Below are 26,508 nucleotides of genomic sequence, written 5' to 3'. Positions count from 1 at the left end.
ACCCCTCCCCCAGATGAGCTGACCTGCAGCGCCCGGCTGACTGTGCGGCCCTCCCGGGCTCCCCTGTTCACGCGGCTGCTGGAGGACGTGGAGGTGCTGGAAGGCCGCGCAGCCCGCTTCGACTGCAAGATCAGCGGCACCCCGCCCCCTTCCGTGACCTGGACTCATTTTGGTATGGCCCTCCACCCTGCAGATGTTGCGTTGGGGGACCCCCAAGGGCGAGAGGGCAAGACCCCTCCCTGAGCCTGCTGTGCATTTCCAACTCCCTCCCCCCAGGCCGCCCCGTGGAGGAGAGCGAGAACTTGCGCCTGCGGCAGGACGGGGGTCTGCACTCCCTGCACATTGCCCACGTGGGCACCGAGGACGAGGGGCTCTATGCGGTCAGCGCCACCAATGTCCATGGCCAGGCCCACTGCTCAGCCCAGCTCTACGTGGAGGAGCCACGGACAGCCGCCACTGGCCCCAGGTACATCCGGGGGCCTCCGGTGCTGCTGGGGCCGCCTCTGCAATAGGAGGCAGCGCTCTGGGCCTCTGGGCAGCCGTGTGGTTTTTACAGCTCGAAGCTGGAGAAGATGCCGTCCATCCCCGAGGAGCCGGAGCAGGGTGAGCTGGAGCGGCTGTCCATGCCCGACTTCCTGAGGCCCCTACAGGACCTAGAGGTGGGACTGGCCAAGGAGGCCATGCTGGAGTGCCAGGTGACTGGCCTGCCCTACCCCACCATCAGCTGGTTCCACAACGGCCACCGTATCCAGAGCAGTGATGACCGGCGCATGATGCAGTGTATGTGTCCGGGAAGGGACCCTGGGAGTGTGTGTCCCCTCCACCGCCCACTTTGCTTGCAGTGCCCCGCCCCTTTCCTCAGCCTTGGGCTTTCCTTTCTTAGCCTGCTCAGCTGTGGGGTACCTTGGGGAGAGGAGCCCAGAGGGGCCGTGAGGTCCCTGCCTCCTTCCTTGAGCCCATGCAGCACCATCTGCTGGATCACTGTTCTGGGCCTCAGTGGCTCTGTTAGAACTTACAGGACAGGTAGTACATCCCGCTACTGCCCGCGGCCGAGTGATAGACCCTCTGTGCCTCAGCCTCCTCATCTGTAATGGGCTCGTCGTGAGCATTGAATCCGGGAGTACGTGCGAGGCACCTGGAGTGGGCCCGGCGAGCAGCAGGCGGGCAGTCAGTACCTGCTCAGTCTCACGGTCACTGCTGCTGCTGCCGCTGCCATCCTGGCCCTCGTCGGGACGGCAGAGAGAGTGCAGGGAAAAGGCCCGTGTGGGCGGTGTCTGGCACCGAAAGGGTGCTGGACCGTACTGAGCAGCAGGTAAAGAAGGAACTGGAGGAACACGGAGGAAGGTGTTTGGGGCCGTGTCCCTCTCTGCCTGGGGTACTTCTCATGGGAGGATCTCAGCTCCAGTTGTGTGTGTGTGCGTTTAAGATTTTATTTATTCATTTTTAGAGAGGGGGGAAGAGAAGGAGAGAAATAACAGTGTGTGGTTGCCTCTAACACACCCTGCCCTGGGGACCTGGCCTGGGGACCTGGGCCACAACCCAGCATGCACCCTGACGGTGGATTGAACCGGGGACCCTTTGGTTCACAGTCCGCGCTCAATCCGCTGAGCTGCACAGGCCGGGACTCAGCCCCAGGGTTGAAGGACTCTGAGTCTCCCAGGGAAAGGCCCACCTGCCCCTGTCAGACCGCGCCCCCCTGTGCTGCACGGTGACCTCCCCTTACAGCTGCAGCGTGGCCAAGCTCACCTTTGTTAAGTGCTTCCCTGTCTGCCAGGCTCGGAGGGCTAAAGCCCTGCCCTGCCCGGCCTCACTGTCTACCAGGGGCCTGGAGGCAGGGGCCATCACTCCTGTTTACAGGAGATGGGGACACTGAGGCTGACAGAGGGCGAGGACCGTGTGACACTGGGTCCCGCTTGCTAACCGGGATGCCCCCTGTCACCCGGGCCCCGTCTCCAGTGCCTCCACGGTGGCTCCTGCCCTTCCCCCCAGTCCCCTGCCACCGCAGCTCAGCCCGCTCGGCCCCGCAGGCTCCCTCCCTCTGTCTGCTGGAGGCCCCGGGGGTGTCTGACTCGGGATCTGAGCCTGCGTCTCCTCCGTGTGTGTGCGGGGTCAGTGGCAGGCCTTGGTTTCACCGCTTTTATAAATAGTGTCAGGAGAGATAAATGAATGGGTGACCGTTCTGTGCAGAGATAAGCACCAAGGGAAGGGAGGGGTGTTTGGGGGCGGCCCTTACATGAAGGAGGGTCAAGTAGGCCTTGCCCCCTTCCTGTCCCCGATGGGGGTGGCTCCCTTATCATCGTTCTGGGAGCATGGTAGAGAAGGAGCTTCGGATTCGCAGGGACCGAGTTCAAGCCATCGCTCCACCACTTTATTAGCTGTGTGACCTTGGACAAGCCCATGAATGTCTCTGACCTCATTGGTGCGTGAGGATAGCTTTGCAGGGTTGTTGAAAGTATTATGGGAAAACAATACACGTCAAGTAGCTGGCATAGCAGAAAATTCTTACTGGAATGTATAATATATTTGGCACATACTGTGTGCAAGGCAGTGGGCTCTGCTGGGGGTCCTGGGGGGATCAAGGATGGGGGTGCAGTGTGGGGCCCCCCGGATATAGCACAGGAAGCTTCCTGGGCTGGGGCTTACTTGAACTGTGTCTTGAAGGAGAAGAAGGCCTTAATAAGAGAAGGATGTTCCAGAAGGGAGGAATTTTGTGAGCATAGACCTGAAGATGGAACTCCCATGGATTGTTCAGGGTCCGTCCTGCTGGCTTGTCGGGGTCAGATGGTGGAGGGCTAGCAGGAGACATGGCCGGATGGCAGTTTAGTTCAAGGGCTTCGGCTGCTCTCCATATGCAGTAGGTGCCTTTAAAATTTCTAGGTTGAGCCCTGGCTGGTGTAGCTCAGTGGATTGAGTCCCAGCCTGCAAATTGAAACGTCGCTGGTTCGATTCCCGGTCAGGGCACATGCCTGGGTTGCAGGCCAGGTTACCAGTGTGAGAAGCAGCCAATAGGTGTTTCTCTCTCGCACATAGATGTTTCTCTGCCTCTCCGTCTCCCTCCCTTCCCCTGTCTCTAAAAATAATAAGGTTGAGAGGCACTAGTGGAGGACTCGCATGGGTCTGTGCCAACAATGGGAGGGTCCTTAGGATCTTTGACACAGAGGTGTGACCCCCCCACCAGAGGTGCGAAGAAGAGGGGTAGTCAATGCGGGTGAATGGTGTGGGAGGAAGGGCAGAAGTTGCAGGGCCTGAGGTGCAAGGGACAGGGGAGAGGGGACAGGGGAGAGGGGACAGGTGAGAGGGGACAGGTGAGAGGGGCCAGGGCTGCAGGTGTGGACCTGGCAGTCTGGACCTGGGGTTTGCCGCATGGAGGACACACTTCTTGCCTGTCTGCCTGTCCTTCCCCCCTCACCTCCTCCCTGAGTGGGTGGGGTGAAGGGCCAGGTCTGGGGTGACATGGGCCCACCCCTCAGCGTATCCTCCTAGCTCAGGCCCGGTGCCACTGTCCTTCCCACCCCCACCCCCAGACAGGGATGTCCATCGATTGGTGTTCCCTGCTGTGGGACCTCAGCACGCCGGCGTCTACAAGAGTGTCATTGCCAACAAGCTGGGCAAAGCTGCCTGCTATGCCCACCTCTATGTCACAGGTATGGCAGGCACCTTCCTGGCCAGCTGTGTGCATAGCCTGGCCTCCGGCCTACCCGGGGGGCTGGGTGAAAGGCCTTTGCACCAACTCCCTTCCTTTGGACCCCTGGGGAGCCATCTGGCTTTGCCCCTGTCCCTGTGGCTGTGCCCCTGGCCCCCAGCTCACTTCCCTGAGGCTTGGTGACCCTACGGAGCCATTGGGACCTAAAGGACCCAGGAGATGCTTGACCTGTGGCTTTCAGATGTGGTTCCAGGCCCCCCAGATGGTGCCCCACAGGTGGTCGCCGTGACTGGGAGGATGATCACACTCACGTGGAACCCCCCCAGGAGTCTGGACATGGCCATCGGTGGGTCGGGGTCACGCAGGGCTGCGTGATGGGGATCGGGGCATGGACAGGGCAGGCTCAGGCAGGGGTGCCAGGGGGGCAGGAGGGGAGGGCAAGGCCCCGGGAAGCACATGGGGTGGGGAGTGGATGGAGTGTTGGGACCGTGGCCGAGAGCAGCCTTGACTGTGTCCCCTCCAGGGTGGAGGGAGCCCTGACCCTGGGTCAGGGGAGAGGACAGAGAGGGTCACCATGCTCCTTTCTCCTTCTCGGAGGGTTTGGGTACTTGGGCCGTGCTCCAGGGAGCGTGCTCTTCTTCCCCGTCCATGACGTCTCCCTGCTCCGTGCCTCAGTGTCCCCACCTCAGATAGCAACAAGGGGTTGGGATATAAGACAAGCCCCCTCCATGCCTGTACCTGGACCCCAGGCCTGGCACTTCGCTGGCTCTGAGCCTGGCTAGGCCAGGGGTTGGGCAAGAGTAGATGGGGAGCAAGTAGGAGCAACAAGGGAAACTGAGGCAGGTCCTCAGAACAGACAAATGAAGAGTTCCTGGGTTGTGAGGAAATGAGTGTGGGTGGGTGGGGGGGGACGCACCAGCAATGCCCACCTCTAGCAGCTGCCTCCCCATCAGACCCGGACGCCTTGACCTACACTGTGCAGCACCAGGTGCTGGGCTCAGACCAGTGGACAGTGCTGGCCACAGGCCTGCGGAAGCCTGGGTGGTCAGCCACAGGGCTGCGTAAGGGAGCCCAGCACGTTTTCCGGGTCCTCAGTGCCACCGTCAAGAGCAGCAGCAAGCCGTCACCCCCCTCTGAGCCTGTGCAGCTGCTGGAGCGAGGTGAGCCCGGCTGCTCTGAGGGAGCCGGGTGGGGGCTGCTGGGCTGGGGAACTGGGCCCCCATGGTGGAGGCTCACGGGCTGGTCTGGACAGTAGAGCTTCGGCAGGAACAGTGTGGCTGGATGCGACCTTGACCATCAAGGTGCTTCCCTCTGGCTCCTGAAAGCAGCACTCGCAGTGGGCGGGGCTGAGGCTCTGGAGCCAGACACGCTGGGAGGGCAGTCCCAGTCCCCCGGCTCCGGGGCTGTGTGCCCCTCACACATGGCTGAACCTCTCTGAGTTCCAGCTTCACCGTCCGTACGTGTGGAGTTCACAGGGCAGCTGGGAGGGTTCAAGGAGCAGTGGGCATGAAGGATTGGGTGTCACCCCAGCATAGAGCCTGTGCTCTGTTCCCCCCAGGCCCACCCCTGGAGGAGGCGCCTGCTGTGCTGGACAAGCCGGACGTCGTGTATGTGGTGGAGGGACAGCCTGCCAGTGTCACCGTCACCTTCAACCACGTGGAGGCCCAGGTCGTCTGGAGGAGGTGGGGCCCTCCCTGCCTGGCATACCCCACTCCCACAGGGGCAGCCCGGTTCAGCCATCCTAGCCTGGCCTCCCTGTGGCTGGGTCCTGGGTGACCTCCCTGTCCCGTGCTCCTTAGCTGCCGAGGGGCCCTCCTGGAGGCTCGGGCCGGTGTGTATGAGTTGAGCCAGCCGGACGATGACCAGTACGGTCTCCGGATCTGCCGGGTGAGCCGCCGGGACTTGGGGCCTCTCACCTGCACTGCCCGCAACCGCCACGGCACACAGGCCTGCTCGGTCACGCTGGAGCTGGCGGGTAGGTGATAGCGGGCCCCCTTCCCACCCCGCACCCCCCCCCACAGAGGCCCACAGACCTCCCTGCCCAGCCTCAGGTGCACACACCCACCTGCCAGGCCTGGGTCTTCTCTCTCAGGCCTTCCATCTGTGGCCGTAATAGTACTGGGATTACTACTACTAATAGCAATAGTAGTAGTACTAAGAAGCTATCTATTGAGCATCTAGTGTGTGCCAGGCTCTACCAAGCCTAAGTATCTTACATGGATCACCTCATTTAATATTTACTTCAACCTTGTGTGACGGGGTCGATGATTGTCCCCATTTTATTTTATTTTTTTTTAAAGATTTCATTTAAGCCCTGGCTGGCGTAGCACAGTGGATTGAGCACAGGCTGTGAACCAAAGTGTCTCAGGTTTGATTCCCAGTCAGGGTACATGCCTGGGTTGCAGGCCATGACCCCCAGCAACCGCACATAGATGTTTCTCTCTCTCATTCTCCCTCCCTCCCCTCTCTAAAAATAAATAAATAAAAAGATTTTATTTATTTATTTTTAGAGAGCAGGGAAGGGAGGAGGAAGAGGAGAGAAACAACAATGCATGGTTGCCCCCTTGCACCCCCCACTGGGGACCTGCAAACCAGGCATGTGCTCTGACTGGGAATCAAACCGGTGTCCCTTTGGTTCGCAGGCTGGTGCTCAATCCACTGAGCCACACCAGCCAGGGCTAGTATTCCCATTTTACGGGTGGGGAAACTGAGGTTCAGAGAGTGTTCTAAGTAACAGGTTCAAGGTCACACAACCTAGTAAGATGAGATTCAAGCTCTGATACCCACTCCAATGCCAGAGGGTGCTCCTAGCTCTCGGATTAAACACAGCAGGATATAGTACCTCAAGTAACCAGTCTAGGGAGGCCAAGTGGATTTAAAAAATAAAAAAGCCCAAGGGAGCACATCTTGTCATGAGACTCTCAGCTCTTGTGACCCTGGCTGCCCTTTGCTCGATGTGCTGGACGGAGTCTCCCAGCCTTTGCAGTGAGGACCCTTTTTGCAGTGAGAATCTCTCCATCAAAGATGCAGTCTCTCAGTCTCTAGCATGCATTAGGTAGTAATTGCCTTGTTTTCCCGTTTGTTCATTAACTCGAGACATACGTAACTGCCACTCAGAACTCCAGACCAGCGCCATCGAAACAGCGTTACCTGCTGAGTAAATACAGTTCCAGCCAAATGCAAAGGAAGTGACATGTCAGTTAGCACAGGCGAGCTCGCCATGGGTACATGTGCATTTTCTGGTGCTTTAAAAAAGTCATTCAAGTTCAGGTGGACCACCCCAGTCCTTTGACTTTCGCAGAACCCACCCTCCCCCCCGCCACGTCCCCACACAGACTGTAAGCCAGGTTGCTGGAGAGGAGGGAACGCATCTTTAAAGTGGAAGACGTGCAGCAGGAGGGGTGTGAGGAAGAGATGGGAAAGCCCTACTCACCCCCTGGCCGTGGTGGATGGGGTGGGGCTACAGATCCTGGGGGCCCCTGGTCTCCCTTTTATGTGTCTCTCCCTAGCTCAGCTTCCCCCACCCCGTCCCCCATCACTTCCTACTCAATCCTCAGGGCTCACGTTTCCAGATACAGGATGAGGCCTGGCCACCCAGAGCCCTGCAGCCCAGCCTGGCTGGAGCAGTGACAGGAGACTGTGTCCCAGCTGACCAGGGCTGGAACAGGCCTGGGGTGGTTTGGCGCTACACTCCCTCCCACTGTGCCCCCCCCCCCCCCCAGGCAGGATGAGTGGAAGGGCCCCTTTCCTCCACATCCCCCGCCCCCCCATCTTCCCCACTCTCAGGATGCCCTCCCCTCTTATCTGTACAAAACCAGGCAGTGTCCTGGTGATGGTGGTGGCCCCTGCCAGTGGCCTGCTCTTCCCTCAGGGCCTGCTCGCTCCCGCTCTCCTTTAAAGCCGAGATCCTCAGCCATGCCCAGGAGGGCGGCACCAGGAAGTCACAGGCTCCTCTGCAAAGCACATTGGAATATGCATTTAATTCCATCATGAAACTCGGGAGCCACTTTATAAGGAAATAACATGATCATACAATATGTGCAGCAAATAAAATCACAGTCACGTGGGAGAACTAAGCAGAGAGTCAGTGCCAGCTTGTTCATTGTGCCATCTCCAGGGTGGTAGAGCGCCCCTTAAACATTGAAATGAGATTCAGAGAGAAAACTTCAGGACAGAGGCGATGCCATCAGGGACATGATTTAGGGTCACAGGCTGAGCTTCCCGCAGGCCCCAGACAGTCAAGCCCAAGAAGCCCTCAGTGGGACTGTGCAGAAGGGCCATCACCCACAGGGGGCAGCATCGAGCCACTGCGCCCAGCCCACTAACGCAACGGCCAGTCCAGATTTGTCAAGAGCGACAGGAAATCCAGGTTTCTTTGGTGTGTGGAAATCTCCTGATTTCAAAACTGGCACTGAGGGTCAAACAAAGCAAGCCTGCACCCTCCGGCTGAGGTTTTCAGGGATTTGGAGAACACCACATACAGAGTCACAGGGCAGGCGCTTGGTCCAGCCAAGGAGCTCTGGACCTCTCTGGGGCCGGTGTGAGAGCCCCAGTGGGGGAGTGCCGGGGCTCCGGGGGGTGGGCGTGGGTCTGGTGAGCCAGTTGCCAAGGAAGGGCGTGGAGAGGAGCTGAGGAGCCAGGCCCACGTGACCCCAACATTCTGTCCCCCCTCCCTTACCCGCCCCCACCCGCTGTGTTTCAGAGGCCCCCCGGTTTGAGTCCATCATGGAGGACGTGGAGGTGGGGGCAGGGGAGACCGCGCGCTTCGCTGTGGTGGTCGAGGGGAAACCACTGCCAGACATCATGTGGTACAAGGTCAGAGGGTGATGAGGGCCTCCGGGGAGCCCTAGCCCAGGGGCTGCCTGGGAGGGAGGAGGAGGGGCTTCTTCCGAGGGAGGGAGCAGGCAGCTTTAGGAAGACGGGGGCTGGGACAGAGAAGAGCAGAGGTGCAGATGGAAGGAAGTGGGACCCGGGGGTGCTGAGTGACCCTGGTGGGGGTTTAAGGAACCAGGGGACTGATCAGGAGACTCGGGGTTTTGGTGGGAGGCAAAGAGCGGAGCTGATTCTAGGTCCTGGGAGGAAGCAAGGGCCCTGGGTAGGAGGGGTCCTGGCCCTGAGACGGGGGTGAGACCGGGTCCCTGGTGGAGGTGCAGCCAGGCTGGAGGTGACGGCCAGCTCCGCAGGATGAGGCGCTGCTGACCGAGAGCAGCCACGTGAGCTTCGTGTATGAGGAGAACGAGTGCTCCCTAGTGGTGCTCAGCACGGGGGCCCAGGACGGGGGCGTCTACACCTGCATCGCCCGGAACCTGGCCGGAGAAGTCTCCTGCAAAGCAGAGCTGGCTGTGCGTTCAGGTGGGCAGGAGCCCAAGGGGGGAAGGGCGTAGTGCTCACCCCTAGGGATGCGATGGGAGTCACTCACTGGCCAGGAGCGACTCCTCCGGCCCTGCACTCCTTGGCCCCGCCCGCCATCGTCCAGCCCGGCACCCCACCTCGGGCCCTGACCATCCTTGCTCCTCTTCTGTCTCCTCCACCCACCCTGCCAGTCTTGGGCTCTGCCCCCATTCCTCCGTCGTCCTCCACGTCTAACACGAGGCGTCTCTTCCGCAGCTCAGACAGCTATGGAGGTGGAAGGGGGCGGGGAAGACGAAGAACAGCGTGGGAAGAGACTCAGCGACTTCTATGATATCCACCAGGAGATCGGCAGGTGTGGGGCGAGGAAGGGGGGTGCTGTCTGGGGGCCCAGGGAGGCTGGGTCTGAGGCTGAAAGGGTCCAAAGAGGGTCCAGCAATGCCTGCACCCATCCTCTCCCTGTGTCATCACCCAGGGGTGCCTTCTCCTACCTGCGGCGCGTGGTGGAGCGTAACTCTGGCCTGGAGTTTGCAGCCAAGTTCATCCCCAGCCAGGCCAAGCCAAAGGCGTCAGCGTGGCGAGAGGCCCGGCTGCTGGCCCGGCTCCAGCATGACTGTGTCCTCTACTTCCACGAGGCCTTCGAGAGGCGTCGGGGACTGGTCATTGTCACCGAGCTGTATCCTGGAGCAGGCTGGGTGTCTGGGGGATACCTGGCCTGAATGACTGGGCCTTGTAACGGCCAATTAGTAACACGTTTCACACTTAACAAAGTGGGGAGGGGCTGACTGACTTTGCGGAGCTCTGAAGGCACCTTAGTCCTTCACAGAGGGGAGTCTGGAGACCTCTGCGAAAGCCAGCACGTTCAGCCCCGCCCCTTTTCTAAACTTAAATTTACGTAGCACTTCATGTGTGCCTGGCAATGTTCTAAGAGCTTTATCTATTTCATCTTTGTGTATATCTACCTATGTCATGGGATTTTATCATCCTTATTTTACAAATGATGAAGCTGATGTACAGAGAGGTCAAGTAACTAACTCACCAGAAGTCACACAGTTAGCAAAAGGCGTGTGACTTTTATCATGAAATGCAGTACAGTGCACCTGAACATGAGAAGTGTCTGCATTTTGGATAAGCATCAACACTTGGCTCTATAAGTAGGCTGTTTCCATAAAGAGTGGGTTTTAGCTGAGCATGAGAGCTGTTGTTAAAGGCACACTGTGTCAGGATGCCAGGGGGTTGGCCCGTCACCCCTACTAGAAGGGTGACCATGTCCTCATGCCAGGCCCCCCGTCTGCACTGTCAGAACCCCGACCTCGGCAAAATGACCCATTATTATGTGTCCCGGACCTTCTAGGTCATTCCCAGATAGAGTCAAGAAGTTTCATTTACAGTCAACAGAATTCTCTTCTAACTGATCCCTACACACAGCTCCCAGGGGGGCAGGAAGAGATGTTGTCCCATTTTGCTCCTGAGGGAGCTGGGCTCAGAGAGGCTGGGCCTTTCCTGAGGTCCCCCGGCAGGTGAGAGTACGTGCAGGGTTGTCCCGCCTGTGCACCCAGGTGACGGGGGCAGGAGCAGAGACACCATTGCAACCAGAATCAGAGGGGCTTTAAGGGAGCGGAGAATCGGCGCTGAGCTGGGTCTGACTTGAGCTCTGGGGGTGGGGGCACTGCCCGGGGGGAGGGCAGGGCAGGGCAGGGCAGTCAGCTCTGGCCACTGTTCTCCTTGACCGGGGGCCCAGCTGCACGGAGGAGCTGCTGGAGCGCATGGCCAGGAAACCCACCGTGTGTGAGTCTGAGGTGAGGGCCGTGGGTGGCAGGGCAGGCTGGGCAGTGGTGTTCGCCCGCTTGCGCTCTGGGAACCGAGGGGTGGGTCCTGGGCTCGCCCCCTGTGCCCACGAAGAGGCCCGGGGCCGCAGCGGAGCCCCCCTGTGCTGACACTCACCCTGTTCTCTGTGACTCTCGGCAGACCACCATGCCCCTCACTCTGTTGTCCCCCCGTCTTCCTCACACACGGCTCCCATAAGAGCGCCACCCGGACTGTCTTCAGTCCACCGCGGTCCTGCCGTCGAGGCCTGCACTGGCCTCGCGCCGCACGGTCCTGTCTGCTGTCACGCGCGTGGCTCCCTCCTGTAACTGTGGTGTGCCTGGCCCGTGTACACGCAGGCCTGGGGCCTCTGCAGCCCACGCCTGTGTTTCAAGCCCCTCCACCAGCCATCTGAAGGCCACTTAACAGGCCTGGCCCGACCGCCTGCCACAGCCCTGGTGGTGATCACCAGGTAACACCCCACTCTTCCCCCGTGGACTCTGGGTCACCTGTTCCCACAGATCCGGGCCTACATGCTGCAGGTGCTGGAGGGAATATGCTACCTGCACCAGAACCATGTGCTGCACCTGGACGTCAAGGTGAGGGGCAGCGGGGGCGGGGGAGCAGCTGGCCCCCCGTGGAAGCCAGGGGGTGCGGCGCCCTTCCCCCTTCACTCACCCGCACACCTTGCCTCGTGCCCCGCAGCCGGAGAACCTGCTGGTGTGGGACGGTGCGGACAGTGAGGAGCAGGTGCGGATCTGTGACTTCGGGAACGCCCAGGAGCTGACTCCGGGAGAGCCCCAGTACTGCCAGTACGGCACACCCGAGTTCGTGGCGCCCGAGATTGTCAACCAGACCCCTGTGTCTGGAGTCACCGACATCTGGTAATGTCGGCACACCGAGCTGCTGGGGTGGGCCAGGGCAGCTGCCCCCGTGCTGGGGAGGTGCTCCCTGGCAGAGGGGAGCTTTGCTAAGCCCAGACTCCATCTCTGACAGTCGACTGGTGGCACTGCTCACGGGTCCCTTGTCCACCTTACTACCTACCCAGTAGGTACCTACCTACTCAGTCGGGGTGACCCAGCCACTCAAGGGCTCAGGCCTGTCAGTCCTTGGTCCCTGTCTCTCCTGGGTGGTCGGCCACCCCCTCTGCAGCCACCTCGCCTGCCCCCAGTGAGGCAGGCCCAGTCCCTTGACTCCCAGACTCCTCGTGGCTTCCCGGGCTGGCCCTGCCGTGACCTTTGACTCCTCCAGGGACGCCTGGACCTCCGGGTTCAGAGTTTCCCCTGAAGGAGGCGCCCGTGTCCATTTCCCACGACGGTGTTCACAGGGAGGACACTTCTCACTAGATTCTCTGCTCACTTCCGGTGGGAGGTGCGCTGCCCTCTCACCAGCCCGCTCTCCTTTTCCCACAGGCCCGTGGGCGTCATTTCCTTCCTCTGGTAAGAGCCCCTCTGCACTCGGGCCCCCACCCCGACATCTGCAGGGCCTGGGGCTAGAGAGCAGCCCAGCCCTTCTCTTCCACACCCCCTGCTCCTTCCTGCACAGCCAGGGGTCTCGTGTGCATGAATGTGGGCGACCCAGCCTGTGTGTCTAAGTCTCCCACCGTCAGCCCCGCCGTGAGGGGCGGGCACGCAGGCTGGATGGAGAGGGGCCAGTGCGGGCTCAGGGCCACTTAGGCAGGAACTCCAGGGTCCTGACTGTCCAGCAGGGCCTGGAAGGCGTAGGCTCAGGCTCAGGGAGGCACGTCCCCTGAGCACAGACGCCTCACCTCAAGGACAGGCCACAGCGGGAGGAGGGACAGAACAGGTCCTCTCAAGCACGGGCCCAGGGCAGGGACCTGGCTGCCCAGGTCTCAAGGTGGTAGGGCCATCCCGCCTGTCCCCTGGGGTGGCAGGAACAGGACAGGCAAGCGTCCTGAAGGTCTACCCAGCCCGTGTCTGCCCCACAGCCCTGGGGTCCCATGTCCCCACCACTGGCACCCTGTCATCTCTGGCCGAGCCCCAGGGCCCTGCCACCCTCACTCAGCTGTCCCCGCCCCTGCAGCCTGACGGGAATCTCCCCGTTTGTTGGGGAGAACGATCGGACGACGCTGATGAACATCCGCAACTACAACGTGGCGTTCGAGGAGACCAGGTTCCTGAGCCTGAGCCGGGAGGCCCGGGGCTTCCTCATCAAAGTGCTGGTGCAGGACCGGCTGTGAGTACGAGCCCCCGAGGAGCGCCCTCCCCCCCGCCCCCGCAGCCTGCAGGGCCCCCTCATGCCACCCCTACTGCTGCCACGCCGCTGCGCTTCGACACCCAGTCTTCCAGGTCCCTGGAGGCCCCGTTTCCCCCAACACGGACTGGCTGGCTGAACTGATGACTGATGAATCCCCTCTTCCTCCTCCTTCCCTCCCAGGAGGCCCACCGCAGAGGAGACCCTGGACCATCCGTGGTTCAAAGTGAGTCTAGTTCTGCAAAGTCACGGTGGTAGGAGTAGGGGGAGAGAAATGATTAACACCTTCATTTATTGAGAACCTACTGTGTGCAGTTTTAGCATGATAGGCGTTTAGTCCGCTTATGGTCTCCCTGCTTTGAATAGCTCTGAGAGAAAGGTACGCCTCTCACTGTGTTGGTGAGAAAACAGAGGCTCACGCTGGGGCACCGTGGATTCCAAGGTGCGGGTCTGGACCTCCCCACCCCATCCTGGGGGGCCCTCATCAGGGTTTCTTCCGGCTCTTGAGACCAGCCCCGGCCTTCCTCACCCCTGTGTGCCCACCTCCGCGGTGCACTGGTCCCACCCGCCGTGGTTAGTCCGTGGCCTGGCCTCTCGGTTTTGAGCTCTGTGTGGGCAGAGTTCTCACTCATCTCCAAACCCCAGCACGGCAGGGCACAGCGCCAAGCCGGGGGTGAGTTTCAGCACATGACCCAGAAAGAGCCATGGAATAAACCAGCCACTGAGCCTTGCGCTGGGTCAGCGGAAGGCGGAGGTAGTTCTGGTGTCTGTCCTTGGAGGAGAACAGGCCTGGTCTCCCCGATCAGAACCGGCTCCAGCGAGGACAGCCGGAGTGGGCGGCGGAGGGACGCCTCTGTCTGGGTGTGGCCCGCCCAGGCTCCAGTTATCTGGGGCGCAGGCTCCGCGTGGAGACAGGCAGTGAGCTGGGAAGGAGGGCCAGGCCAGGGGCCTACGCACGGCCTCCCGGGGCAGCCCGTGTGCCTGGACGGGGCCTCGAGCCCGGTGTAAGCTCTAAAGCCCGTCCCGGGAGCCGCCGATGGTTGGCCTGTCCACTTAGGTTCAGGGAATCCGTCTACACGTGGGCACCTTGGCTGTGGGAATTGTTGGGACAGATGCACGGAGAAGGGGTCCCCAAGGAGCCCGGACTCGATAATGCTCGGTACACTGTCTCCTCCTGTGGACTTGGTCTCTCCGTTGCCAAACCTTGAGGGTCTCGGTTACCAGAGGACTTTCCCTAAGTCCCGATTTCCCGGGTTCGCAGACACAGGCGACGGGTGCAGAGGTGAGCACGGACCACCTAAAGCTATTCCTCTCCCGACGGCGGTGGCAGGTAAGTTTGCCCCGGCCTCCCGCACCTGCTTCTGTGCCTCCCGCCTTCTCATGTGGCAGCCTTCGCCCTCTGACCCTGCCTTTTCTTTTTTCTTTTTTTTTTTAAGATTTTATTTATTTATTTTTAGAGAGGGGAAGGGAGGGAGAAAGAGAGAGAGAATCAATGTGTGGTTGCCTCTCACATGGCCCCCACTGGGGACCTGGCCTGCAACCCAGGCATGTGCCCTGACTGGGAATCGAAACTGCGATGCTTTGGTTCGCAGCCCGTGTGCTCAATCCACTGAGCTACGCCAGCCAGGGCAGACCCTGCCTTTTCTTCAATCGTGTGCCCTCACTGTTTGCACAGCTATCTTCACCTGCTTTACAGTCTCTCAGTTCCTAGCTTCCCTGCAGCCCCCCGACCCTCTGCCTGCCTTAGGCTTTCTCTCTGGGGCTAAGGGGAGCCCAAGTGGGGCAGTCTGGCCCCAGGGGTCCCCCAGGTCTGACTCTAGCCCTCTGTCTCCAGCGCTCCCAGATCAGCTACAAGTGCCACCTGGTACTGCGCCCCATCCCCGAGCTGCTGCGGGCACCCCCAGAGCGAGTGTGGGTGGCTGTGCCCAGAAGACCCCCGCCCAGTGGGGGGCTCTCGTCCTCCTCTGACTCTGAAGAGGAGGAGCTGGAGGAGCTGCCGTCCGTGCCCCGACCACTGCAGCCCGAGTTCTCGGGCTCCCGGGTGTCCCTCACTGACATTCCCACGGAGGACGAGGCCTTGGGGACCCCAGAAGCTGGGGCCGCTGCCCCCATGGAGTGGCAGGAGCAGGGAAGGGCCACCCCCCAGGACCAGGAGACCCCCAGCCCTCAGGCCCTCCCCTCCCCAGGCCAGGAGCCCCCAGCCGGGTCCAGCCCGCGGCGGGGAGAGCTCCGGAGGGGCAGCTCCGCTGACAGTGCCCTTCCCCGGGCCGGGTCGAGGGAGCCGGGCCGGGGCCTGCACAAGGCGGCGTCTGTGGAGCTCCCGCAGCGCCGGAGCCCCAGCCCGGGGGCCACCCGCCTGACCCGGGGTGTCCTGGGTGAGGGCGAGTACGCCCAGCGGCTGCAGGCCCTGCGCCAGCGGCTGCTGCGGGGAGGCCCTGAGGATGGCAAGGTCAGCGGCCTCCGGGGTCCCCTGCTAGAGAGCCTGGGGGGCCGTGCCCGGGATCCCCGGCTGGCACGGGCTGCCTCCAGTGAGGCAGCACCCCGCCACCAGCCCCCGCCGGAGACTCGGGGCCTGCAGAAGAGCAGCAGCTTCTCCCAGGGTGAGGCAGAGCCCCGGGGGCGGCACCGCCGTGCTGGGGCGCCCCTCGAGATCCCCGTGGCCCGGCTTGGGGCCCGGAGACTCCAGGAGTCTCCCTCCTTGTCTGCCCTCAGCGAGACCCAGCCCCCCAGCCCTGTGAGGCCCAGTGCCCCCAAACCTGTTGCCCACAAACCTGTTGCCCACAAACCCAGTGCCCCCAAGTCTCCAGAACCTCCTGCCACCACGCCCAGTGATGCTCCCCAGCCCTCGGTACCCCAGCCTGCCCAGGAGAAGGCCCCAGAGATCAAGGCAGAACCAAGCCCAGCTCCCAAGCCTACACAGCCCCCTGTGGCAGTGCAAACCCCAGTGGCCCCCCTCACACCCTATGCCCAGATCATGCAGTCGCTGCAGCTGGCAGGCCACACGCAGGGCCCTCCGCAGGGCCCTGCCACACCGCCAACAGAGCCCAAGTCCCACCCTGCGGTGTTTGCCAGGGTGGCCTCCCCACCTCCGGGAGCCTCCAACAAGCGCGTGCCTTCAGCCGCGGCTCCCCCAGGGCCAGCTGAGAAAGCCGGGGTCCCCACGGTGCCCCGCAGGCCCGGCAGCAGTCTCAGCAGCAGCATCGAGAACCTGGAGTCCGAGGCCCTGTTCGAGGCCAAGTTCAAGCGCAGTCGTGAGTCGCCCCTGTCTCGGGGGCTGCGAATGCTGAGCCGCTCGCGCTCGGAGGAACGCGGCCCCTTCCGCAGAGCCGAGGAGGAGGACGGCATGTACCGGCCCAGCCCGGCGGGAACGCCGCTGGAGATGGTGCGACGGCCAGAGCGCTCCCGCTCCGTGCAGGACCTCAGGGCGGTGGGGGAGCCTGGCCTGGTCCGCCGCCTCTCGCTGTCGCTGTCCCAGCGGCTGCGGCGGACTCCGCCCTCGCAGCGGCACCCGGGCTGGGAGGCCCGCGGCGGGGACGGGGAGAGCTCGGAGGGCGGCAGTTCGGCGCGGGGCTCCCCGGTGCTCACCGTGCGCAGGCGGCTCAGCTCCACGCTGGAGCGGCTGTCCAGTCGGCTGCAGCGCAGCGGCAGCAGCGAGGACTCGGGGGGCACGTCTGGCAGGAGCACGCCGCTGTTCGGACGGCTGCGCAGGGCCACGTCCGAGGGGGAGAGCCTGCGGCGCGTCGGCCTCCCGCAGAACCAGCTGGCTGCCCAGACCGGCGCCGCCACGCCTTCCGCGGAGTCCCTGGGCTCTGAGGCCAGCGCCACGTCCGGTGGCTCAGGTGAGGAGGCGCAGGAGCAGAGTGGAGGGCGGATGTGTGAATAAGTATGGGTGGGCCGGGGCGCGGGGCTGGGATGAGGGGTGCAGAGTGCGGAAGAGAGTGGGGTTCGCTGGAGAGAGGCTCTGGGAGGGGGAGAGGCTCTGGGAGGGGGAGAAGGCAGGGCCACCCACCCGAAAGACGCGGAGCAGGCGCTGGAGGCCCTGAGGCCCAGCAGGGGCTGGAGGGGCTGGCAGGGCAGGGGGCAGAGGAGCAGAGGCCGTGTGGGAGCAGGCCAGGGCTGGGCCAGGGTGTCCTGTGCTTCCTTGGGCCCAGGGCTGCAGGGAGGTGGGAGCTGTCTGGCCCTGGCTGCACAGGGGCTCAGGCGCCCGGGTCTTCACAGCTCCCGGGGAAAGCCGAAGCAGGCTGCGCTGGGGCTTCTCTCGACTGAGGAAGGACAAGGGGTCATCACAGCCAAACCTCTCTGCCAGCGTCCAGGAGGATCTGGGTGACCAGTACGTGCGCAGCGAGTCAGGTAAGAGAGGCCTGCTGGGCGAGTAGGCCACCCTGCCCCAGGGGGCAGTCCTAGCGGGGTGGGAGACGGACCACTCTGAGGAGCCCAGGCAGTGAAGGAAGGGACCTACCTGGAATCAGGAAAAGAACAACAATAGTGACAGCCGCAACAGCCATTATTAGCGAAGCCGAGTGCCCAGTAGGCACTTTACAAGGCCCGCCTCACTCACCCCCGCCCCACCCCCACTGCTGAGGAATGTGTGTCCTGTCCATATTTTACAGACGAGGAAACAGAGGCTGAGCCGGGCTAAGCAGCGTGTGGAAGGCACAGAGCTGTAGTAGGTGCAGCAGTCAGACAGCTGGGCTGTGTCACCCTGTGCAGCCAGACCCCAGAAGCGGCTTTGGGACACCAGACTAGTGCCTGTCTCTGGTTAGCCCTCTCCCTCGTGGGAGAGCCTAGGAGGTCCCTGTAACTGCCTGTAGCTCTGAAGGAGGTCAGGGTAGGGCTCCCCGCCCCCAGGGCCCCCCGTGCCCATGTGTGTTTGCTTGAATGTGCACACAAAGACACTCCTTCTCTCCCGGCCTAGAGGCCCGCAGTCTGGACTGTGCCCCCACTGCTCTGTTTCTCTACAGCCCTGAACACCTGCCTGCCCCCACCCCCAGCCCCTGCAGGGCCTCCAGCATCTTCAGCGCCCTCTGGGCTGTCTGCTGTGGGGAGGGGAGCATGGGACATGCCCTGGTCTGTTTCTCTGCCCAAGTGTCCTGGGCTGCAGGGAGGCAGGCATTTCCCACCAGGGGTCACCCCATCCCTCACCCCCAGAAGGGGCATTATCCAGGGACTGCACACAAAGGCTCAGGAGGCCAGGTTCCCAGGCCAGCATGCAGAAAGGAGCAGGCCCACTACGCCAGGCTGTGTGCAGGGTCTTTAGGGATCACTAGTTCTGTTCTTCTCGTTTCCCCATAAAACGCCTCTGGACTGTCCCAGCTGTGCCTCAGCTGGGCTTGAGGTGATGGTGCCCGGCCTTGGCCAGGGGAGTTGGGGCATCCTTCTCGGGGCCGTGGGCCGTGGGGACTGCAGGAGGGAAGAGCAGCGAGGGAGGCCAACTGGTGGGGCAGCAGGGAGAAGGAGAGGGAATGAGACAGAGAGAGAGCCAGAAGCCAGCACAGAGGCCTGGGGACAGCTGATCCCTTCCCACCTGGGGCCTCCCTCCCAGGTCCGTTCTGCTTGTGCAGCTGATTTCCTTCTGAGGCAGTGTCCCCTTACCTCATCCTCCACCCGCCCCCTCGCAGAAGGAGCCTGTCCCATTTGTCTCCCGTGCACTTGACCAACTAGGACTCGCCCCTGGGGGATGGAGGTAGAACTGGCAGAGCCGGGCCAGGGTCACCTTTCACCTCTCCTGCTGGCCTCCCTCTCTGTCTCCGCTACCCGGCACCCTTACTGCTTCTGAAGGCGGCTGGTGACGAAACTATACATCCTCTTTATGTTATTGGAGCCTCAGTGTGGGGCCCCTCCGGGGGGAACGTGGGTGCAGCGGGGAGGGCGGGCAGGCCGCCGTTCTGACCTCGTCCACTCTCGCTGAGCATTCCTCTCCTGCCCGGCTCACCCCACCCCTCCTCCCTCCTGGTCCTTGAGACAGGCAGCAGCTGGGGCTCCCAGGGGCATCTGTCCCTCAGCTTTCTCTGCCCATGTGAAAAAAGTCCACCCCCACCCCCGGTGGCCAGGACCAGATGGGGGTATTTCTAAACACACGTGCCAGGGAGCAGGAATGCAAGTCCTCACGGCACTGAGGGGCCAAGGCCACGGAGACCTTGGCCCGTCTGCATCCTGGCCCTGGCCCGTTCTCCAGTCAGCTGTGAAGCCGGCCTTGCCAAAACGGCCCCTTTCTCTGGGGGTCTAGAGTGCCTGGCTCTGCCCTGGGCATGTTCAGAAGCTAACGATCGTAACAGTGATAGTAGCCAACATTTATGAGCACTTACTATTATGTCTGAGATATACACTAAGCACTTTATTTATTTTTTATTTCTTTAAAGATTTTATTTATTTTTAGAGAGGGAAGGGAGGGAGAAAGAGAGAGAGAGAGAGAGAGAAACATCAAAGTGCGGTTGTTGGGGGCTGTGGCCTGCAACCCAGGCATGTGCCCTGACTGGGAATCGAACCTGCGACACTTTGGTTCGCAGCCCACGCTCAATCCACTGAGCTACGCCAGCCAGGGTGCTAAGCACTTTATATGCTTCTTGTAATTCTCACAGCAGCCCTGTGAGCTTGGTGCTATTCTTTCCCTCAATGTAGACAAGACCTGGTTCGAGGTCATGCAGACACTGGTTCTTGCCCTTCCGGAAGCCCTCACCATTCAGCTGACCTGAAGGAGCAGGAGAAAGCCTGGCACTGTATCCCCAGGCCCCGGGAGGAATAAGGGGTGGGGGAGGCTGACACACTTCCGGGCTCGGCCCCCACTTCGCCTTGACCTCAGACCTCTTGAGACTGCATATTTTGATTGAACTTCACGTTCAACCCCAGGATCCTCGGCTGAGGCCACTGGCCCCTCTCACTTGCCCTGAGGTGCCCCAGAGGGAGTGAATGTTACCAGATCTTAAGCACTGCAGTTTCTCAATAGTTGTTTGTCTTTATTTTATTTAACAAATGCGCACAAAGCACATAAATGCAGCACCAGGCCCTGCTCTAAGCGACTTGCAAACAGATGAGGTCACTACCATGCGTCTTCAATAGTCAGCTCAATAGTCAGTGAAAGGAAAAGATAAGCTGTGCACCCAGTGAGTGCCTGGGGCCGTGATGCTCACCCCAGAGAAAGTTCTCGAAAGTGTGGAGTGGGGTTCCACCGTCCACATCCGGCTGGGAAGAGACAAGCTTGCACTCCACTGCCCGCCTCTCCTGTGCACCCTCCCCACCTCAGCAGCAGGTGAGCTGGAGTCCCCACCACCCTTGGCCGTCTGCTCTCCCCCCAGACTTCCCCCCCGTCTTCCACATCAAACTCAAGGACCAGGTGCTGCTGGAGGGAGAAGCAGCCACCCTGCTCTGCCTGCCGGCAGCCTGCCCTGCACCCCGCATCTCCTGGATGAAAGGTAGGGATCCTTCTCCCTAGAGAGGGTCATAGGCAAGTGGCCCCAGGCTTGGGGATGCTTGGGGGGTGGGGAGCGGCAACCAGAAGGTCCCAGAAGACTCATGTACCACCCCACTCAGCAGCCTCTTCTGCTTCTCTCTGCCCCCAGACAAGCAGTCCCTGCGGTCAGAGCCCTCGGTGGTCATCGTGTCCTGCAAAGATGGACGGCAGCTGCTGAGCATCCCTCGGGCGGGCAAACGGCATGCTGGGCTCTACGAGTGCTCGGCCACCAACGTCCTAGGCAGCGTCACCAGCTCCTGTTCCGTGGCTGTGGCCCGTGAGCCTGGGACGGGGGCCAGGGGCAGCCGTGATGGGGGATGTTGGGTGGGGCTGGATGGGGCTAAGCTGGAGCCTAGGTGTCTGCTGAGACGCCCCTCTTCTTGCCAGGTATTCCAGGGAAGCTAGCCCCTCCCGAGGTACCCCAGACCTACCAGGACACGGCGCTGGTGATCTGGAAGCCAGGGGACAGCCGGGCACCCTGCACGTACACGCTGGAGCGGCGGGTGGACGGTGAGGGACTGCTGCACAGGGGGGTGGGGGAGGGGTGGCAGGTGGCAGGTGGCAGGTGAGGAGCCAGGGAGACAAGTGCCTCCCTGGGCAGACCTCCCTCCCGGGGCTCCTTGCAGACAGCGCTGGGAGCCTGGGCCACCCCTCCGTGGCCTCAGCCCTTCCTCCTCGGTGCTTGCAGGGGAGTCTTCCTGGCACCCAGTGAGCTCAGGCATCTCCGACTGTTACTACAATGTGACCCACCTGCCGATCGGTGTGACCATGAGGTTCCGTGTGGCCTGTGCCAACCGTGCTGGACAGGGGCCTTTCAGCAACCCCTCTGAGAAGGTCCTCGTCAGGGGCGCACAAGGTCAGTGGGATGGGGTGGGGGGTGGCCAGAAAAGGAGGAGGACCCTAAGCCCAGGATCCACCCCCTTCTCAGAGCACCCGGGTGCCGCCTCCACCCAGGTGCCTCCAGAGGCGCCACGGTGGTGTTTTCCTTGTCTCCACTTAGATCCCGCAGCTCCGCTGCCTGCTGCTCACCAAGACACCCCTGTTACCTCAGGGCCGGCCAGGGCCCCGCCTCCGGACTCTCCTACCTCACTGGCCCCGTCCCCGACCCCGACGCCGACCCCCTCTGCCGCTCCTGGTCCCCCGAGCCCCCAGCCAGCTGCTCTCAGCCCCTCGTCGCCCCCAGCGCCCCCCAGCCAGGCCTTGTCCTCACTCAAGGCTACGGGTGCCCCTCCCCAAACCCCCCCACGAAAGCACAAAAGCCTGCAGGCTGCCCAGAAAGCAGAGCCCTCCCTACCCAGTGCCCAGGTTGCCCCCAGTGAACCCGAGTCTTCCGTCCCCGACACTGGGACCCCAACCCCAGCCTCCCCTCCTCAAGAGGTTAAGCCAGCGTCTCCCTCTACTCCCCTGTATATGGTGACCTCCTTTGTGTCCGTACCCCCAGCCCCCGAGCCCCCAGCCCCTGAGCCCCCTCCCGAGTCCACCAAGATAACTGTTCGGACCCTCAGCTCAGCCAAGGAGATGGTCGGCTCCCCTGGGGGTGGCCCCCCCAGCTCTCCGGGGCCGGAAGTCACCACTCTTCGACAGGGCCCCCCTCAGAAACCCTACACCTTCCTGGAGGAGAAGGCCAGGCAAGCAGGGCATGGGAAGGGATGGAGGGCAGAGCGGGGAGTGTAGGGGACACAGGGATTTGGAGAAGAGGCCAGACTGCCCACTGGGCATGGGGGGAGGTGCTGAGATGTGCATCCTCAGTACTACTGAGTTCAGATTTTCTCTGGGCCATGCACGGTGCTAAGCTCTGTCGCCATGTGATCCCACTTAGTCCTCCTAACTTAAGAGAGGAAGCTACTGCACTATCATCATCACCCATTTCTCAGATGGGAAAGCTGAGGTTGGAGAGGTTATGGGGTTTGCCTAACGTACAGAGCCCCTGAGAGACAGAACTGGGACTCAAACCCAGAGTTCTAGGATTCAGCTCCAAGGCCCTCGTTTGGGTCCCTGCTCTCCCCACCGCAGTCCCCTTAGCCTGCACCACGGTGGTGTCCCCTCTCCCCTCTGAGCCTGTGGTGTCCCCCCAACCCACAGGGGCCGATTTGGTGTAGTGCGCATGTGCCGGGAGAACGCCACCGGCCGAACGTTTGTGGCCAAGATCGTGCCCTACGCGAGCGAGGGCAAGCGGCGGGTCCTGCAGGAGTATGAAGTGCTGCGGACGCTGCACCACGAGCGGCTCATGTCCCTGCACGAGGCCTACATCACCCCGCGGTACCTCGTGCTCATCGCCGAGAGCTGCGGCAACCGGGAGCTCCTCTGCGGGCTCAGCGAGAGGTAGCTGGGGCCTTCTGGAGGAGCCGGGGAGTGGGCGAGAGTGGGGGTGCGGGGCTGGAACACCACCTGCCTCCCCTGCGCCCTCCAGGTTCCGATACTCAGAGGACGATGTGGCCACCTACGTGGTGCAGCTGCTACAGGGCCTGGACTACCTCCACGGCCACCACGTGCTACACCTGGACATCAAGCCTGACAACCTGCTGCTGGCCCCTGACAACGCCCTCAAGATTGTGGACTTCGGCAGCGCCCAGCCCTACAACCCCCAGGCCCTGCGGCCCCTTGGCCACCGCACGGGCACCCTGGAGTTCATGGGTGAGGGCGCCACGCCAGCCAGGATGGCAGGGGTGGGGGTCAGTGTACTGCCAAAGGGGCAGCAGCCAGAGCTCCCCTGTCACTTCACCCACACATGTGCCATTTATTGAGCACTTACTGTATGCAAGCAAGGAACAATCCTTTCCACGGGTTTTTTTTCTATTTATCTTCACAGTAGCCCAGGAGATTGGCATAACACTACCCCCATTTTACAGACAAGGAAACAGGCATACTGAGGTTATTGGTTCCATACGAGACAGTTTTAAATGGTCAAGCCAGGATTTGATAAAGCTGGAAAGATAGGAGACTCCATGACTAATTTATATAGAAAGGGAAAACCAGCTACCATTTAGCTACCTGCTAAATACTTTATGTTCATTATCTCTATCCTTTAGAGTTAGTCCGAAAGCCACACTTTACAAAGGAGGTGACGGAGAGCCGGACGGGTTTAGTGCATTGCCCAGGGTCCGGTAGCTTAGCAGGGCAAGCCTGGGGCTGGAGCCAGACAGGCTGATTCCAAAGGCTCCTCATCTCTGTGCCGGCCACGCTCGTTGTGAACGGGCACCCTGGGTCGGAGCCGACCCACGGGGGCCAGCATCCCTGGTTCTCAGCTACTCTGCAGTCCCGGTGACCCCCACCCCTCGGCGCCTGGGCTGATCCCTCAGGTGCCCCACGTCTCCCCTGGAGGCCACCCCTGCCCCCCACCTGGCTGCTGTCCTCCAGGGCCTGCGGCTCTGGTCAGGCCCACGGTCTGGTGACCTGGACACTGTTCTGCTCCTCAAGCCCCCAGGGACCTCCCCAGCCTTTCCCCCGCCTCCCTGCCACCAGGAAACTGCTTCAACTTGTGCTCTGTCTTCTGTCAGCTCCTGAGATGGTGAAGGGAGACCCCATCGGCTCCGCCACAGACATCTGGGGAGCGGGTGTGCTCACTTACATCATGTGAGTGCCCCTAGGACCCACCTTCTGCCTGTGCCCTCTCCCCCCCACTCCGCACCTCCCCAGCACACGCGAGTGTGCACAAGTGTGTGTATGCACACACACGTGTGTGCCCAGGTTCCTTACCCCTGTCCCTGAGTGCTGTGCCCCTGAGAACCCCCATACTGCTGTCCCCATGGACCTGTGAGTCAAGTCTCCATTCACGGGGGCCAACTGAACTGTCTCTACCACAGGCTCAGTGGACGCTCCCCGTTCTATGAGCCAGACCCCCAGGAAACGGAGGCTCGCATTGTGGGGGGCCGCTTTGATGCCTTCCAGTTGTACCCCAACACCTCCCAAAGCGCCACCCTCTTCTTGCGAAAGGTCCTCTCAGTACATCCCTGGTGAGTGGGCCCCACACCTGAAACCCCCCACAGCGTTACCCGTCCCTGGCCTCAGGCTGCTCCGGCCCAGTTCACACCTAAGATCCCCCAACTCTTCCCCTGCCCCCGATACTACACTGTTGCTACTACTGCTGCTAAATGGTTGTACTGCCCACCACTGAAAACCTACAGCAGCCCTCTAACATGAGCAGAATCCCTGTCCCCACTCCAGAGAGTGCCCCCGAGTTGCCCGGAGTCACTCCCTAGGGGTGAATCTGGACTGGGACTGGGATCCGTGGGCGGACAGAGCCCCGCCCCGCCCCGCCCCAGGCTCACCGTCTGGCTGGGCCTGGCAGGAGCCGGCCCTCCCTGCAGGACTGCCTGGCTCACCCATGGCTGCAGGACGCCTACCTGATGAAGCTGCGCCGCCAGACGCTCACCTTCACCACCAACCGGCTCAAGGAGTTCCTGGGTGAGCAGCGGCGACGCAGGGCCGAGGCCGCCACCCGCCACAAGGTGCTGCTCCGCTCCTACCCAGGCGGCCCCTAGTGGCTCGGACCACAGCCCGGCCCGGGCGTCCACTCGGGGCTCCCGCTGAGGCGGCGGGACATTCCACGGCCCACGCTGAGCTGGGCGGGCTCAGGGCTTCGGACACCACCAGCAGCAACATCCAGCCGGGCTATTACCTCACGGACCTGCGGGGACAGAGGCCCAGGGCTTCGGCCAGCGTCACCAGGCCCGAGCCAGAGCTGGAGACTCCTTGGCCAGGCTGGGTGGAGTCGGGAGCAGGAAGAGGGGCAAGAACGGAAATGGGAGAGAGAGGGATGAGTGAGAGAGAGGGATGGGAGACCGTAGGAAGGTTCCGGGGACGGGGGACAGTGCATCTTGGGGAGAGCGAACCGAGGAGGGTGTGAGTGGCTAAGAGGTGGAAGAGGAAGGAGCCCAGGGTGTCAAGGCCATGGGCTGGGATTGTCAGTGAAGCGAGGACAGGACGTGAAGACAGTGTCAGGGTGCCAGAGGCAGCATGTGCGTGAGGGCAGCGAGGTAGGGGAGGGAGAGGAGAGAGGACTCAGGTGGAGGTGGAGCCGGAGTGGGCCCGCTGCCAGCGTCCCAGAGGAAGGAGCGAGGATGGCCGGAGGCAGGAAGCAGCGGTCACTCAAGCCAGCGCTCTCCTGGTGCCCCAGTGGATGCAGCTCTGGGCCCCGTGCCGGCCCGAGGACACCCCCACTGCCCCCGCCGTGGCCTTCGCCCTTCTTCCCGTTCATATTTATTTATTTATTGACTTTTATGAAGTTTCCCTTCGATCCAATCCTAGTTGCTCATGTTGTCCTGACCACCCCCCCAGCCATCCAGCTGTCTGTGCAGCTGTCTGTCTGTCTGTCACAAGAGAAATAAAAACAGCAAGCAGCAGGATCTGCGTGTGGTCTGTGTGGAGGGATGGCTGGGAGTGCAGTGTGCTGGGACGGGGGCAGCTCGGCCTGACCTGGACTGGGGAGAGCCCAGGTGTACATACCAGTAGCGCCTTCAGACCTTCCCCCTCCCTCCCTGACCCTCCTGACCCCTTACCGCTCCCTGATTCCTAAAGGGAGGAGAGACTTCGGTCTGCTTCTCCCTCTGAAGTTTCTAGGGTCCTAGCAGGACCACTGAATCCCCACCACTACCCTCTAACCAGACTCTGGTGGCCCCCACCTCTTCTTCCCTGTCCCATCAACATACCTTGGAGAGTGTGAGACTCTGCGATGGACCAGCCCACACCCCAGTGCTGGCTCAGCCTTCTTTCCCCAGTACTTCCCAGCTCTGGTCCTGGCCCCCAGAGCAGAGGGGTTTAGCACAATGATTGTGAGGGCAGGTGGCATGAAGAGCTGCAGTGGAGACTGGGCCGGGCCCAGGCCCCCCGCTCCCAGTGCTAGGGCACCGGTCAGGGCACCGGCTGCACAGGGCAGATGTGAGCCCTCAGGTCTGTCTGCAGTGATGGTGCCACAGACAAGCATTTTCCTAGGCCCCAGGGACACTCAGCCCGGACCTTCTGATTCCCACAGCAAGCTAAGGGTCTGCTGGGTGGGAAGGCACCTTGACTCCAGCTGCAGTGCCACAGAATGGTCACGGGGCTCCAGGAC

The 26,508-nt window shown here is 61.9% G+C and overlaps 1 protein-coding gene across 5 annotated transcripts in view; it reads left to right on the top strand.

Moving 5' to 3' along the window:
• Positions 1-25,804, top strand: part of SPEG (striated muscle enriched protein kinase) — a 56,908-nt gene extending 31,104 nt beyond the window's left edge. For 3 of the 5 annotated variants that reach the window (XM_045851875.1, XM_045851887.1, XM_045851881.1), the window contains 31 exons: positions 14-172; positions 277-466; positions 557-780; positions 3,525-3,644; positions 3,885-3,989; positions 4,597-4,803; positions 5,202-5,325; positions 5,443-5,618; positions 8,346-8,458; positions 8,827-8,995; positions 9,251-9,347; positions 9,468-9,668; positions 10,734-10,791; positions 11,320-11,397; positions 11,504-11,682; positions 12,211-12,237; positions 12,842-12,994; positions 13,196-13,238; positions 14,274-14,342; positions 14,847-16,851; positions 17,231-17,362; positions 20,305-20,421; positions 20,569-20,736; positions 20,847-20,969; positions 21,148-21,315; positions 21,460-22,087; positions 22,542-22,781; positions 22,870-23,093; positions 23,957-24,032; positions 24,263-24,412; positions 24,748-25,804. In XM_045851875.1, the coding sequence (XP_045707831.1) occupies positions 14-172; positions 277-466; positions 557-780; positions 3,525-3,644; positions 3,885-3,989; positions 4,597-4,803; positions 5,202-5,325; positions 5,443-5,618; positions 8,346-8,458; positions 8,827-8,995; positions 9,251-9,347; positions 9,468-9,668; positions 10,734-10,791; positions 11,320-11,397; positions 11,504-11,682; positions 12,211-12,237; positions 12,842-12,994; positions 13,196-13,238; positions 14,274-14,342; positions 14,847-16,851; positions 17,231-17,362; positions 20,305-20,421; positions 20,569-20,736; positions 20,847-20,969; positions 21,148-21,315; positions 21,460-22,087; positions 22,542-22,781; positions 22,870-23,093; positions 23,957-24,032; positions 24,263-24,412; positions 24,748-24,940 (6,716 nt within the window). In that variant the 3' untranslated portion in view covers positions 24,941-25,804. Of the gene's footprint in view, positions 1-13; positions 173-276; positions 467-556; positions 781-3,524; positions 3,645-3,884; positions 3,990-4,581; positions 4,804-5,201; positions 5,326-5,442; positions 5,619-8,345; positions 8,459-8,826; positions 8,996-9,250; positions 9,348-9,467; positions 9,669-10,733; positions 10,792-11,319; positions 11,398-11,503; positions 11,683-12,210; positions 12,238-12,841; positions 12,995-13,195; positions 13,239-14,273; positions 14,343-14,846; positions 16,852-17,230; positions 17,363-20,304; positions 20,422-20,568; positions 20,737-20,846; positions 20,970-21,147; positions 21,316-21,459; positions 22,088-22,541; positions 22,782-22,869; positions 23,094-23,956; positions 24,033-24,262; positions 24,413-24,747 lie in introns of all 5 variants that reach the window. The other 2 variants (XM_045851878.1, XM_045851882.1) reach the window with 1 other exon arrangement.
• Positions 25,805-26,508: the final 704 nt, after the last annotated feature.

Source organism: Phyllostomus hastatus, unplaced genomic scaffold, assembly GCF_019186645.2.
Source record: "Phyllostomus hastatus isolate PE091 unplaced genomic scaffold, TTU_PhHast_1.1 phas_contig_137, whole genome shotgun sequence".
Taxonomy (NCBI): Eukaryota; Metazoa; Chordata; class Mammalia; order Chiroptera; family Phyllostomidae; genus Phyllostomus; species Phyllostomus hastatus.
Note: the sequence above shows the minus strand (reverse complement) of the source record. Positions and strands in the feature narration are given on the sequence as shown.